Below are 15,899 nucleotides of genomic sequence, written 5' to 3' on the forward strand. Positions count from 1 at the left end.
CTCTCTTCTGTCCCCCTCTTCTGTCCCACCTCTGGCTGTGGCTGCCAGAGCATGTCTCCACCAGCCATTCCCCTTCCTTGAAGGACTGCTAAAACCCTGCCAGGGAGGAGGAGATTATGTACCCACACCTGACAGCACCAGTTCAGATGGACACTCAGACGAGTATTTATCTAAGCAGCTGCTTAACTCCATCCCTATTTAGCAAAGCACTTACGTATAGGCACAAATTTATGTCTCTATGGCTACAAGGAGACATAAGCCTGTCATTAACACTTTTTTTCCTTCTCAATCAGGGCTTATGTGCCATTCTTAGTCGTGGGGTGATGCTCTGTGTATGAGGAAGGCGTTTCTCCCCTGCAGAAGGAAGCCCTCGCCACAAGTTCTCACAGACCTCTCTGGCCTCACCAGGCAGGAGCCAGAGTCATCTGTAGCTCCTCAGAGCAGCAGCAACTTGGTTGAGAAGAGCATGGTGGAGAGAGCAAAAGGCAAACTGAGACTTACGTCGGCTTCGAGGCTTCAGCCTGGTCAGTCTGCAGCTTCTCCCCACCTTCCACCTCCATGGTGCAGTACACGATACGGTTGGGGGCCAGCGACTTCAGCCCCTGCACCTCCATGATGACAACCTGTGGGGCAAAGAAAGGTGGTGGGAGAGGAGCAGCCTCCTTCAGACCCTGCTCTGCTGATCCCGAGGGGACACACATCCAGCCACCCACTCTGTGCCAAAAGCCTGCTTTCAAGATTAAGAAATTGCCATCAAAGTTGTTGCAGGAAATTTCTCCTTTACTTTAAAGTTGGCTAACCCTGTTAACCACGTACCTTGAACATTTCTTCAGGAAACACTGTGGGAGTTGCTGCTCATGTTTTATTACATCTACCTATGAAATACATACACAGGATATAAAACTCCTCTCCTCGAGTCTTCTGATGTGCCCTGGCACCGAGGAGCCCTTCTCTCAAACACAGAACTCCGCCAACCCTCTGATGAGCAAAAACTCTCTTGCAGCAAGAGTTTCACGCACAGAGCAGTGAAGAGACCTGCCAGCTCCTGAAGTCAGTGCTTCACTCAGCTCCTGCTTCCCACCAGATGGGGTTCAGCTGGAGCAAAGTGTTTCAGACATCCCATTGCAAGGACAAGTCCCTTTTTGTATGGCTATACGCACTGCACAGGCTTTTTGTACAGAGAGGTCTAGGGCTTTGTGATCGTTCCCTCCGTATGGAGACACTCAGAAGTCAGGCTTTGTTTGATGCTGCCACTGAAGGCACTGTCTCTGGGTCCACAGCTCTATTTTTAGTGAGACTGAGCTGAGTATTAGAGAGATGGTTTCAGACATCTGTTGAGTTAAACTGAATCTGGACAACCAGCATTATAAGTTTGCATTGGCACAAGATACATGCATATAACAAGAGACTTCTTAGGGAGAGAAATAAACAGGAAACCACACAAAAATAGAAGTTTCTGATTTTTCTGCATCCTACATTTTTGACCCCATCCTAATAGCCATTTTTACAACGTAACAAACCCACTCTTTGACAGTCAACAACTCTGTATGGGTGTGTCTGAAACGCTGATGACTCCGTGGAGTAAATGGCTTTCCTAGACTACCAAGATGTTTGCAGAGAACAATTAACCCAGCTGAAGACAGCCACGGCAGCAGCAGTGCTTCCAGAACTGACAGCCTGTTTGGATGTAACGTGGGTCCCTGCAGCACCCTGCTTTCCCCTGGGTGCACGGACAAACCCCTGAATGCAGGAACTCTGTGCTCGACACAAAGCAGACAGCGAGCCAGCAAAGCCCAGCACTTCCCCACAATCTGTTGGGTGCATTCAAAGCCCAGCAATTTTTAACAATTCTCCAAAGAGAAAGCACGGCGTGCAGAGAAATAAAGTGACACCTCTAAGTGGCAATAATTAAACACTGACATTTACAGTGCGTTTCAGTACATCGGGAACTAGGCATGCCAACGAGGAACCTCTGTAATGTTATGCAGGCAAACTTGCCAGCCTGAAGTTCTGGTTTTGTTCCCTTCGTGCTGCAGAAAACTGTGAAGTAGCCAGGCAAGTGTGAGCACATAAAAATTAGAGTCTGGATCAAACCCTGCATTATTGTGATGGTTTCAGAGGCAATACAGGGAGATGGGTTTTGCCCAGGGTTATAGGGTACACTCAGAATCAAGCCTTAAGAAGAGGCTGGTGAAATACACAGATTACCAAGCCATCCAATATACATCAATAGGAAATTCCAGATGGTTTGTCTTACACTGTTTTTTTCCAACAAGATGGTAAGAAAACAGAAAGGATATAGTGCTTGACCTCAGGCAAAGCTCCTGGTAACTCAGAGAGGAGCTGTTCCTCATGGAGATCAGAAAATGACTTCTACTGACCTCTCTCCCTCTAACTGTTACGCTTGAACCCAGCAGAAGCTGCTGCTGAGATTTTTAATCCCAGCTCTGCAGGCTGTCTGCTGGAGCAGAGACAGCAGGAAACTTACCTCCAGGGAGAACGACAACACCACGTCCGACTTGGAAAGCTGGTTCTCGTTTTCTTCTCCCATGTCAATTATTGAGGTGTTGTGGCTACGTTTCAGCTTCTGCAGCTTGAACTCGGAGCCTCCTTTAGACACGGGCATGCTCTCTAAGTTTGCCATCAGGAGATTGACGGACGACTTCAGCTCCTCGATGTACATGTTCTCCATTTCTTTGGACACAAACTTCGGAAACTTGCGCTCCTTGGATTCAAAAACAAAAGCAACAGGATGAGTTGTGGCGAGGAGCAGCAGTCACTTGCTGCACTGGGAGAAATCCCCCAGGAGCATCTGCAGAGAGGTCGGCAGGCAGGGAACAGCCACAAACCAGCCGACAAATTGCAGCTTCCCCCTGTGCAATGCAGAACCATTACTGTCAGCTTCCCAAAGAATTACTGCTTGCTACTCCTCCAACTTTACTGTTTCCTACATGCACCTGCATATTGTTCCTTTTCTGTCTGCACGTGGCCTCCTTCATATAAGTTTATTCACAATTACAAAACCCCAGGCCTGATCTCAGCTGAGCTTTGTGACCGACAGCAATTTACTAACGACTCAAAGGTGTGCTGGCCTTCTGGGACTTGTTTCCCGGTCTCTCAGATGTGCCAGCTCTATGTGAAAACATTGCTGAGCAGTTGTGCCATTGGTTTTCTAGAGGTGAGAGGAGCCTAAGAAGGCAAAACTGACAACGTGTGGGCTGGAAGGCATAGTCCCAACTGCAAGGAGGGGTAAAACACCCTCTGAACTTCACTAATTGGACCACACTGGATGGTTAAAGATTAGAACCAAGCTGACACTTAAAGCAAAATGTGATGTTCCCCCCAAAACATCAGCGTTGAATCGCTTCCCACACTGGTCTAAGCCCTATGTCTGACAGCTCTGCTCATCCCTGAGCCTCCCCAGGCTCTGAACACCTCACAGCGGGTGATGAGGCTGCACCAGGTGCACAACAGCAAAGCAGCATCTGCAGCCTGAGAACTTGATGCTGACATGCGAAGTATCTTCTCAGTGGCAATTCATAAAAAAGCAGTTCGTAAAGTGTATGCTAGAGAAGAAAACAAGGTCATGTTTCTTCCACAAGGCTGTCAAAAGGCTGCTGAAAAAAATACTCCACAGCACTAGTCCTTGCATCAATCCTCAGCAGCTTACCCGTTACAAGCCCCACTCATGGCTGCACTCACACCAAGCAGTTAAAATACAGTCTCATGCTTCCAGCCTCCATCTCAGGAAGCAATTCTCTCATGTAAATTAGACCTTGTGTAAGAAGCTACCTGATGGGTCTGTGTTACTGCATGTGCATTACAAAAGGTGCAAGCCACTTCTAGGAAAAGGAAAAAAAACAAACAACAACAAAACAAAACACAACTGGTTTAGGTTTTGAGGACTACTGCTGAAGCAATGATGTTCAAACATCACTGCTTGCTCACCCTGCTGCTACCGGTCTCTCCAGGGACTCGGTTTTGGCACGGCCCCCACAAACCTCTTCACCAATGCAGCAAGGACTGATGTTTCTCCGCGTGCTACCAGCAGCTTCTCCTACTGAGGCTAAAACCAGGTAGCTTGCAGTGCTGCCTAACAGTTCACCGGGGATTGGGTCTGATGAGGGAAATGAAGAGATGGTACCAAGTTACCCAGCTAATTGGGGGTAGAGCTGAGGGAAGTCTGGAAGAATATAGGATCAAGGAGTGGAGACAACAGCAAAAAAGAACGCCAGTCACCTCCATGCATACTTGGAGAAGGGAGAGGCCTAGAAATGGGGACAAATGTGGGTGAAAGTGTTAGGAGAGTGTAAGGAATAACCAGTCCAGCAGGCTGCAGCGGAGTGGGTCCAGCCCAGAAGAAGGACTTATTGCTCTGGTGCTGTCACAAGGTCCCTTTTAGTTGCCCCAAGATGTGCTCCTTCTTGCCCTCAAGGCCAGGTGTTTGGGTGGGAAAGGCACCACAGGACAGTGGCACACATGTGGCTGCAGAGAAAAACAAACCTCGTCCTTGGCACCACCGAGCTCTCCGCTGCAAGTCTGCTTCTGTTTACCTTCTGGAAAAGTACAAGCAGAGTGAAAAGCCTGTCTGGAGTCAGCTTTACAACATTTGCTTAGCTTTGGGCATGATCCTCAAGGTCTCAGGCTGAAGGCTGTTTGTGTGTGTGTACGAGGGCCACCTCAGTGTCGGTTCCCTGAGCCCTGCAAGTCTCCCTGTGCAGCAAACCTGCAGTAAAAGCTGCGAAGTGGAGATGAAATTGCAAATGCCGTCCTTTCGCAGAGCCGAACTGAGAGCATACCCTTTGCTAGAGAGAAAGCAGCCCAGCCCAGGGAGGAGGATATGGAGAAGGACTCAAAGGTCATTTGGATGCCTCTGAAAGGCAGCGTCCGTGGGTCTGAAAGAAGAAGGATTCTCATAGGCAGGCGCTGGTGGGATCTGACATTCGGGAGAGAGGGCCCGCAGCAGCAATGTGAATGAGAATAAATACCAATACCTGCCAAATGGATGAGAGGTAGGCTGTGTTTACCTCAAGCCTCCCCCCCAGCGGCACTGCTGTATTTCGAAGGTTGAGTTCTGCACTGGGAAATGTCAGGTTGTGTTCAGGACTTTCTCGTGACTGCCTCTCGCAAGGCCAGCAGTGGCACAGTTTGTTCTCAGCATCCTTGGGGGGAGAGTGGAAATGGCAAATCCTTGTTTGCAAAAATAATTCACGAAGCTGCAGCCTTTGCTGGCTGCTGCTGAACCATACGTGCTGTTGTCCCACGTGCCATAAAGAGAAAATCAAACAACAAAATCAGGAGATCTCATTTTGGCACCCGGTGCCTGGCTGCCCACCTCAGAATCAGAGCAGTAGTGCACCACGCGGGGGCTTTACATTTCACTGCAAATAAAAAATCCCATAGATTGTCTTGAAAATAAAATGGCAGGGGGCCAAGTGCCGAACAAAGGAAAGGAGCTGCAGTTATTTGCTTCTTTGCCGTGCCATCGTTTGGCTGCCTGGCTGCATTTATCAGTGAGGTGGGGGAAACCAGAACCTGCCTCCCCAGCAGCTCCCTAAGTGTCAGTGGGGAGTGAGCAAGCAGGTGCCATGGGCATCCTTGCAAACACCTGGCCATAAATGAATGCGCTGTGCTTTTTACACTCGGTGATTTCAGTGAGGTGGCAAACAGCTCTGATATGACTTTGCCCATAAAAGCCTCAGCACTTGGGCTCAGCTCCTCACAGACTGCACAGGGAGGCTGCCTGCTGAAGAGCAGCTCCCCAGCCTTGGGGGACCTTGGGGACCTTTTTTGTTTTCCTTCTGGGAATAGTTTCCTGATTATCAAGAAGCCAGATAGATCATTCCTAATGTCTTCAGCCCCATTAGGGCTTTATTTGTGACTCAGGGCATCTGATTAGAGGCGAGGATAAAATCTTGGCCATGCTGATGTCAACAGGATCCAGGATTTCTCTCTGCATGTGGTCTATCAGAGGCCAGGTAAATCTGCACCATGTGAGGGTGCAATTTGCTACAGGGGAGATGTCTCCTTACAGAAGGGTCCTTGGGCAGTTTGCTGAGTGCTTGGTTACAAAAACTCTTTGGAGCTCCCCCGTCTGCTGCTCTAGGTGGCGGTGATGCCCATAGGGGGGCAATGCTGGCCTCAATGTTCTCATGCAAAACATGAACACGTCTGGGACAGCAAATCTAAAGTACCTTTAGTGAGACAGTGTCTACCTGCAGGCAGGGAACTGTGGCTCCCAGCAGCCCACTGAACAGCACAAACCCCTGCAGTGCAATTCCTGGCTTCCCGTTGCATGCCATCACCCGCCCTGTTACTCAGCATATAAATTTGACAAACAGGGCTCAGCTGTGCACTTGCACATCTAGCTGCCGCAGTTAAGGACATTTTCTTCCCCACTGCTGAGGACTCATCAGGCACCTAAACATTTTGTAGGCACCTGAACTTTCCCAGCTCATCAGGGACGTTCCAGCAAAGTCACAGAACAGCAGCATCTGCAATTGTTCTTTCTTTGCAGTTAAAGAAATGCTCACATTGAACTGGTGATTATTGGGAAAAGAAACATGTGAAGGAACGACAGGACCTGGGAACAGCAACAAACGATTTGTACTCTTCTTAATACAGAAGATTTTTTATTTTACCTTGGCAATTTGCTCTGCCATTTGGAGACGCCCATCTAACTCACGTCTGATCTGTGCCGCCTGCTCGTCTGGGTTGTCCAGCTGTACAAAAACAACAACAAAAAAACAAATCAAGGTTAACAAGTCAACCCCTGCAGCACCTTCAGAAGCTGCACAGTGTCTCCTGTTACTTGTGGTGCTGTGAATGCCTCGAGGTGCCCCTGTGAGCTGGCTCACCAGAGCTGAGACTTACGCAGTGGGGACCGAGGGGTGGAAGCCCTCGACCACGAGACCAGCCCTGCAGCCAGGAGGCCCCCAGCCTACCTGGGTGAGGACCTGCCTTCTTTTCTTCTTCAAGGTTAATTCCCCTCATTTCTTCCCTTTCTTACCAAGGATTAGACGAAGCAGTTGTAATAACGTACCCTGGCTAGGAATTTGGACTGTGGAGCTGTCTTGCAGCGACTCAGCAGCAATGCCCTGGTGCTGGGGCAGTTGTGGACAGGACACACCACAACAAGCAGACACCCTCCTGCCCCTGCCTGGCATCCAGAGAAAGACAGAAGCAGCCAGAAGACTCAGCAGAAATGAACAGCATTTGCTTATTTTTCTTTCCCTTTCCTCCCCATTGCTACAGCCACGTGCCAGCACCCAATTCATGCACCCAGCCTTCAGCAAAGACCTCTGCAACGCCGCCCACAGCCCCGTGGTTTGGTGTGTGGCATCTGCCTGGCCCTGAAACGTCCTCTGAGGGCAAGAAGTAGTTTCTGCCTGCTAAGCTAGCAATGGCAGCACATGGGTAAGGCACAGGTGACTGTGGCAAGCAGCTTGCCACTGGTAGGACTTGGAGATAGATATGTTATTTTTAGGGGGAATGCACAGACGTAAATTACAGAACAACAAAAAAGCACAAAATCAAAACCAGACCCCAAAGAAGCCGAGAGCTGCTGTAATGAAGCAGCAATTTTATAGCAGCTTTCCACTCCAAGCAGTCTCTAGACCCCTTCAGGGTCATTTTGGCCACAGCACAGGGCTAGGAAAGTGCAGCAGCAGCTGGCAGCAGGGCGGTCGTGGCACTGTTCCACCTGGGAGCTGCGAAACCACGCTCAGCCTGGTGCAAAACCTCACCAATTTGGTTCACCTTGTCTTGCAAACACAACTCCACGAGGGAGGGCTGGCTCCCAAACCAAGCACTGCTTCCTGGCTCCTTCTGGAGGAGACAGGCTGCTCACAGACCCAAGCTCAGCGCTCACCAATCACTTTCTGAAAGCTCCAAGTTCATCTTTGCCCCTTTCTAAAATCCTGCCTGCAGACAGCAGCCTCCTGACCTGCGCCTGGAGCAGCCGTGGGCTCTGAGGGGATCCCCCGTGGCTTCACAGGACTGACCCCTTCTGGCTACAGCACACAGAACAGCCACGGGCTGCTGTGTGTCAGCTCTCCAGCAACAGCCACACATCCACGAGGTTTTTACACCAGCCTGGGGTCGCTCTCACCACCTCTCTGCGATTTATCCTCCTCCAGAGACAAACTGCTTGGCAGAACAGACACCAGGCTGCTGCAGTGCAGTCTGCAAAGTTCCAGCCACGGCAATGACAGAAGTTTCTGTTCTCGACCTGGCGAGTCACGAGCTCTTCTGTCCGAGGTTCCCAAGCACGTGCCAAAATACATCGATTCCCCCCAGACCCACAGCTGTCCATGGCACTTCTCGGCTGTCTGTGGAGGACATTCACATATTGCTTCACCACAGCTGATTTTCCAGAGAGCTGACATTCGTTATGGCTGAGAGTGAGGGAAAATATATTTTTGGTTAGTTGTTGAAAGCCTCTGTTACAGGTTTAATTCAAGCTGGAAAGCTGCACAGTTTTAGATCCTGATCCAAATTCCACTGAAGCTTCAATGAGCTCTGGCTTGGCCACCCAGATCTCACTCACTCCAGCTGCACTTCCTAGCCTGCTGTCTTCATCTTTATATTCCTGATCCCAAGAGCAGCACGGAGCCAGGAACTACCAGCACCTTTTGGGATTAATCCCACCAGTAATTCCTCCACGAGCAAAAGCATCACACGACTGACTTCCCCCTGATGTGCGAGCACCTCAGAGCTGCTTAATTGAGGGTAGGAAATGCACGATCCCAGATTTCCATGGCTTTGCAGCTCTGTAAAAGGGGGCACTATTTGAATTCCATCCGAGCTGCAGTAATTGAGGCTAATCACACATTACCCAAAATAACTCCCAGGCTAAATTTAGAAACCGAGGATGCTGCAGGAGGAGAGATGTTGTTGCGGTATGATAACGAGCCAGCACGCTGTCTCACACTTCCCCGCACTATCTCGGTCTTGCAGATGTTTTCTAGCGATGCCACAGGTGTCAAAAACTGTGTCATGGAGAGATCTGACTGCGGAAGATTATTTTTCCTGGGAGGCAACAACCACCCCTGGCACCTGCTCAGCGGTGGTCCAGTGGCGAAGGCGCTCCTCTCCAGAGCTTCTCAGCGCAGTGGTGCGGCCGAGCCTGATAACCCAGTGCTTAAAAGAAACAAAGAGCATCACCAGGCTGTGTTTTCAATGACTCCTCATAACAGCTCCATGGCAAAAACTCGTCAGAGCATCTCCTCCTTGTTACACAACGAGCAGGACTAATGAGACAGCCCCTGCCTGCAGTCGGCGTGTGCGGTCCTGGTGTTTGCAGTCCTGGGCAGTTCGAGCAGAGCTCTCGTGACGAGGAGCAGCAGAGCCAGCAGCTCAGTCACTCGCTGCTCCTGCTGACATCAGAGCAAGCTGAGGAGGTTTTACACAGTCATAACGCTATATAGGGCCATTAAGAGAGCAAGGCTGGTGCCCATAAAACATGCTCTGCTTGCGAAATAAGGCAAGGGACAAATGTAATCCTTGCTATCTAAGCAATGCCAAATGTCCAAGGAGGGCAGCGTAGACCCTAACATCATTAAAACTCAATTTCTTAACTAGAGAATCAGCTATTTATTTTCTGCCGTATGCATGCCCACTTTATATTCAAATACTTGACAGCCAAATATATAAATGATTTACAAAGTCAAGGAGAAATTGAATTAGTTTCGTTCTGCATTATGACTATGTTATGGGTATGCTATGAATAAAGCAAAGATATAAATCATAAGGTTGCCCCAGTCAATTAAATGTGAAAAGTATTATAAATTCCAGTGTATATATGATTTGTCATATGCACCGGGCCTTTCTTCAGCAGCGTGTCACAAATATATGACGTATATAATTTGCAATTCTCAACTGATCATTACCCAACTGCCTGCTGGTAAATTAGATGTTTTCATACGTCTACCCGCACACAATATTATTTCTCTCTGCTTGCCCTGCAGAGATTATCTACGTTGGTGTAACAGTTGTTAAAGTAAAACAATAAAAATAAAATAAAATTATGCAGATTAGATTCTGAGCGGAGCCCAAAACCTCCCAGAATCACAGCGAGTCTGTCACTGAATGCATCGCAGGGCATATGCCTGCTTTTAACCACATGGTGACTGCTCAACTGCAAGGAAAGGATGTTGCACAAGATAATTTCTTACATATAAACTGCTAATTGGGAATAAATTTTAATGGGCACTAGTAACATAAAGGAAGTTGAAGATGCTCATGATGTGATTTTGAATGCATGGCAGTAAAACCAGGCACCCGTATGAGCCCCTTGGCTTCCTCCCCTCTGAAACAAAGACCTTTCCTTGTGGTATCCCAAAGGGGCAGCAGGTAATCCCTGTGCCTTTTAAAGGTGGAGGAGAAGGCAAACAAACCAGCCTAACGAAGCCGTAAGACCTGCAGTAAGATGCACCAGCCCTACCCCACCCCTGCCTAAACCCTGTGCTTCCCCTCACCTCCCTGGAGCACCCAGGCTGAGCCCTGGGAGTTTTAAAGCTGCAGCCCTGGCTCGCCCCAGAAAAGGCCACGGGCACTCCATGGGCATTAACAGTTTAATGGGGACTGATTTTTACACGTGATTTTTAGAAGCGTTAGGGGAGCAGACCAAAATACTGTGCTTTCAGCACCACGAAGCTTCTGAGCTTCAAGCCATCGCAGTGACAGAGCCAACACAAAGAAGTTTGTAAGCTACAAGGACTGATAAGGACGGGACGCAACGCGCAGCGATTAGCCTGGCAGTTACAGCGTGCTGCCCAAGTGACAGGCATTGTCGGCGTCACTGTCACCAGCCACGGGAGAGGATCCAGAAAGCACTGGGACCATGTGAGGGTCTAACCCCTCCCTGCCAGTCACTGCTAATGCCAACACCGCTTCCCGGCACTGGGAGCAAATGTCACCAAGTCCCGATTGCTGGGGCCTGCTGGAAAGCATCTCCCCTCCCGTAGAGGATGGTTATGCTGCCTCTGCAGAGCACAAACCAGTTGCTGATGGAAAACCACACTTTAAATCCACCGGCAACACATACACCATGTTACAGGAACCTCCTTTGTGCCTCATGGGGAACAGAAATAAGCCCACGTCGATTTTCTACGTGCCTGACCTGCCTGTGGCCTGGCCAAGCCCTGCTAGCACCCAGCACTGCCCTGGTGCCGGTGAGGAGCTGGGCTTTGCAGAACCCTGACCAGCTGAAATAAGTGAAGGTTACTGACACAGAGAGCTGAACCTGCAGCTTAAGTCCTCCTAAAATCATTAACTTAAACTGGCTCAGTGGTCGCACTGATTTTCCAATGTGCTGATTTAATAATCCCAAAAATGCTTCCCCTAAGATGCTGAGCTTCTGGGAAGCCTCTGGAGCATTGGTGTGGTCACCCACCTGCCCAAAACACAGCCCAAAAGCTGTGCTGTGCATGGCCACTGGTGCCAAAACCCCCCAGGAGAAAGCTTCAGGGCTCTCGCCCGTTGCCGCGCCGGGAGCCATGTAGCTCAGCAAACGGCAGATTAAATATTTCAAAGCAAACACGCCGGATGTGAAGGCTGAACAAGATCACAATATGGGTGACAATTTTGCAGCTTTGATGTAGGGCTTTAGGAGAGATCTTTGTCTGAGGAAAGATGGTTTCGCTTTGTAATGCACAATCAGGGAAAATACTGAAAAATTCATAAGACCCCTTCAATTAATAATTAATCTCTCAGTCAAGGCGTGCTAGGAACTGTGGTATCCGGCACCACCGAGTGCTCCAGCTGGAAAACACGTGGCCCCCACAGTGATTCACTGCATGGAGGCCCTCCACTTCTTATCAGAAATCCACTGCTCTAGGAGATAAAGCGATGAGCCGTCACGATGGACCCCTGGCATCCTTTTCCCACAAACGATGCTGATGCTTGAGGAAATATTCTGTACGAGCAAGGAAGGGACCTGGTCCTGAAAGCCCCCAGCTCTGGTGATGTCTCTGAACCAGAGCTGAAGGCTCTGTCCCTGCAGGAAGGCAGCACGCTGAGCTCCCTGTTCAATTGGGAACGTGAAGGACATTAAGCTGTCTGCGTAGCTTAAGTCACTAATACCCCAGGCATCATGCTAATCCTCTGTGCAGCAAATTACAACTCGAGGACCGCCAGCTGTCTTGGGATTTGAGATGAGAGAGGAAAAAGAAGCAAGGACAGAGTCCCAGGGGGTACCCACCTCTTGGGGCAGCAACATCGGGGCTGCTTGTAAGGGGCTGGGCAGCATCAGCACGGCCCCAGCGTGGATGGAAGCATGGAGCATGTTTTCCTTCCTGCAATTTTGTTAGTTTTACAGTGCTGTTGGTTTCCAGCTTGTGGTGAGGCAGGGGGGTCATTACAGGGCTGTCTCCTGTTTGGAAGGGCTCTGCAATGGCCGTGCCTCGCTCTGCCCAGCTCACCGCGCGCTCTTACTGCAGGAGGAGGCACTTGATGCGTACAGGCAATCCCTTCTTTCAGGGACTGCAGCCAAAAAACGGATTGCCAGAGAGCAGCTGAGCCTCACTTACCCTCTCCAGGCTGATGGATTAAAATGAAAAGAGAGGTTTTTGTGGTGGGGCCTCTCCGAAACCCTCTGGATGCACCAATCTAACAGCAAAGGAGATGCTGGCCTTCCTCGCAGCTTGCTCGGGCGGGATGCTCAGGGAGGATGCTCAGGGATCAGTGCTCGCTCTGACCTGTCCAAGCCTTTCCTGGCCCACTGGGACAGCTCCAAGGATATCAAATGATCGTCATCCAGAAGGGAAGAAATCATGGGGCAGAGCCAGAACAACCCTTCCCTGCAGCAAACCCCCTCACTGAAAGCAGAGGCCAGGTGCAACACGAACAAGGCTGGTTGGGGCTGGTTGCAAGGAATGCCTGATGAGGGTTTTCTCTTCAAATCAGTCCGTGTGACCCTGACTGTTAAAGGGACAGAAGGAGGAGCTGGACACGGCTGCTGCCAAGGGGGAGAGGCTTTTAACAAAGCAGCAGCCTTCTGCAAGCTGTTCTAAGAAGGATGTGATTAGGTATCAGCACACATCCCAGCAGCAGGGAGCTCCAAGTGCCGCCGTATGACAGAGATGCTCTGGGCTGCCTCTCCTCTGGCTAGGCAGACTTGCTAAAATCAGTCCTTCAGCCTAAGAGTCACGCTGAGTATTTCTAGTACAATGTAAAATTTCTATTAATTCAATGAATTACTCTCTGTACCTATTACTGTGCCAAAATTTTCCTCTTCTAAGACACACAGTATTTTTGATCAGCAGCAGTACCAGAAACAAGATTTCAGGCAGAAAAGCTCAAGTTTCCTGGGTGCTGTACCTTTGCTTTTTTTTTTTTTAAAACACAAAAAGTTTAACAGCTCTGTTAAGAACATACATATTGTCTTATCAGCTAGAAAGCAATTTTCAAAAACTTTGGGAAAGGTGAAAAAAATCCATCAACCCCGTGAAAAAATTCCAATAAACTCGTTGGATATTTGAGAGCAGGAGAGGCTTAACATTGATTTAATTCTTGGCCAGGCTGTGTGGCGATGTAACTGCCAAGTGCCCAACTGGCCTTATGCTGGGCAAAAGCCATTCAGTGTCGGTTTTTCTCTATTTGTAAATGTTATAAAATTCATCAAGTAATCCAGCGTGCAGGCTCCCGAAAGTGACAAACGCCCTTGTCTTTGCTGAAAAGGAGCTCTGCACCATTTTGCTCTTACGTATGCAAAACCCGATCTTCGGCAGGATGCCCATCGCGTCCAAATCTGTGGGCATTTGCTGAGCAGCTGCGGATCAGTGCCTGCTCCCCTCATCCCAGCAAGCTCCTGCTTTACCCAATGAGCCTCCGCTGCCGTAAGACAGCAGTCAGAGTGTCCTGGGGGGGAGTGATTTAAAACTGTACAAAGGACTTGGACAATTCGGTTAGGGCTGGCGCTTCTTTCTCTATGAGAAATCTTATTTCACAGTTCATAAGCTTTGGGGCTGTGCTAGATCTGCCGGCAAAAATATTCCCTGGGATGTACGAGTGGCCCCTCCCTGCCCGAGTGCTGTCTCTCCTAACAGAGCCGTAAATTGCTGTATTTTAACAGCTGCCTGGCTGCTCGGGCTCTCACACTTCACATAAGCACCCAACAGCCAGAGCCAAACGTGCTTTACCTACCGAGGTCAAGAGGTCTGCCCTCCAGCTAACTCCAGCCTAAATGCTTACCCCACGAGCTGAGCAGGTTTCCAACATATTTTGGGGAGCATGGCATCGCTGTGTGCCCAAATGTGAAGAGCTGCTGGCACCCGAGCAGAGATTTCTCATGCCCTTCATCGTGCTGGCGTCAGCACCCATGGGTGCCCACTGCTCTCCTGCAGAGCACTGCGGGATAAATCAGTCCTTGTGGCCATGTAAGGGGAGGTGGCAGCCAGGCTACCCACACAGTGGGCATTTGAAATGTGGAAATCCCCCCCAGCTGTCTCAGCTACTGATCCATGTAGCAGCACACCCTGCTCACAGCTTTGCAAGGATGCACTGAGCTGCAGGGCTGGGGAGAGCTGAGGCAAGCAAACCCATCGTGCAGCTTTCCAGCAGGTCGTGCAGAGATACCTACAGATTTACGACTGGTGATAAATCAACATAAATGAAAAACAGACGAAGCAGAACGGAGAGGGGAAGAAAAAGCGCCGTCTGCCTTTGCAAACGCTTTGCAGGCCATGAAAAGGATGGCAAAACACTTAATTCAAAAGGCACTTTCTTTCAATTTGTCTCCAGAGAACTCCTGAACCCCACAAATCCCTCTGCAAGATCATCCATGAGAGATGTGCGACACCAAAAGGGCTTAAAAACTAAGCTGCCCACAATCTCCTGATCTCTGAGCACGCCTTCACACCCGCTGCTTATGGCATTGCATAAGGATGCTTTGAGGTGTGTGTGCGGCATACACTGAGCTACGGCACCACAAAAAAAAACAGGGCTCTGACTGGTTCGTGCGGCCCCAGGCACAGCACTGCACTTAGCTTGCTCCTGTTTCTTTAGTTTATCACATCCCAATCTTCAATTGGGAAGTAAATCACCTGTATTTCCAACACGACACAGTACTATTGGCTTCCGAATAATTTGTACGGCTAGAATTAGCTGTATTAGCTCATCCCAAACTACATGGAAGAAAGATCTACATATCCTCAAATCCCAATCCCTTGATTAAAAGCTTAATGGTAAATACATTGGTCACATAACTTGAAATGGATTTCAGTCCATATCCAACTGGCATAAGGACCTGCTCCAGCAAAGCCTCAGTATGTTGTCACTCTGTGGGATTACAAGTGACAGAATAAGACACGGGAACATTTCCAGAGGCGTTCACATAACCTGCAAGGCCAGGCCATGGGCCCTGCATAGGAATCCAGGCCTCCTTCAAAAGTTTCTCCCTCCCTGCTGGAATGTGCTTGGGGCCTTGGTTTCAATTCCTATTGATTCAAGCAGAGACCTCCAAGTTTTTCTGCTCCTTCATCGTCGACTGAGAGATTTTAGACTCAGCTGTGGGGCTGAAGCACCTGCAAGCCTTCCACACACAGGAGGAGGCAGTTCCTGACAGGCTTTTTCCAGTCACAGCATATTTACATATTTCAAGGCAAAACCTCCACTTCCTGACGCTTGGCAGAGGTAGGGATGTGGGGACAGAAAGGAGTCCTGGCAGGAGCACTGCTCCTGTGGAAGAAGTCTTTCTGAAGCACAGGTCTCCTGACTGGGCCGTGCAGCCCTCCCCATGGAGATCTTTGCTCCTCTGCTTCCTCTGGCCAAAAAATCCTTCATGCCCAGCTCTGTCAGGCTTCTGGGCTCTGTTGTGATGGCTCAGTGATCAAGCCTGAGCTATGACTTCTAAATTCTCAAGCTGGCCTCCCTGTTGACACGAAATCAGCCATCCTGCA

At 49.5% G+C, this 15,899-nt stretch overlaps 1 protein-coding gene across 3 annotated transcripts in view; it reads right to left on the minus strand.

Moving 5' to 3' along the window:
* The window catches only part of CADPS (calcium dependent secretion activator), a gene marked incomplete at both ends in the record, with an annotated part of 194,308 nt that overhangs the window by 122,408 nt on the left and 56,001 nt on the right, over positions 1-15,899 (minus strand). For all 3 annotated transcript variants that reach the window (XM_084292522.1, XM_084292520.1, XM_084292521.1), the window contains 3 exons: positions 502-623; positions 2,489-2,725; positions 6,642-6,722. In XM_084292522.1, coding sequence (XP_084148648.1) covers positions 502-623; positions 2,489-2,725; positions 6,642-6,722 — 440 coding nt within the window. The remainder of the gene's footprint in view (positions 1-501; positions 624-2,488; positions 2,726-6,641; positions 6,723-15,899) is intronic.

The sequence above is a fragment of the Netta rufina genome, assembly GCF_964035555.1.
Source record: "Netta rufina genome assembly, chromosome: 10".
Lineage (NCBI taxonomy): Eukaryota > Metazoa > Chordata > Aves > Anseriformes > Anatidae > Netta > Netta rufina.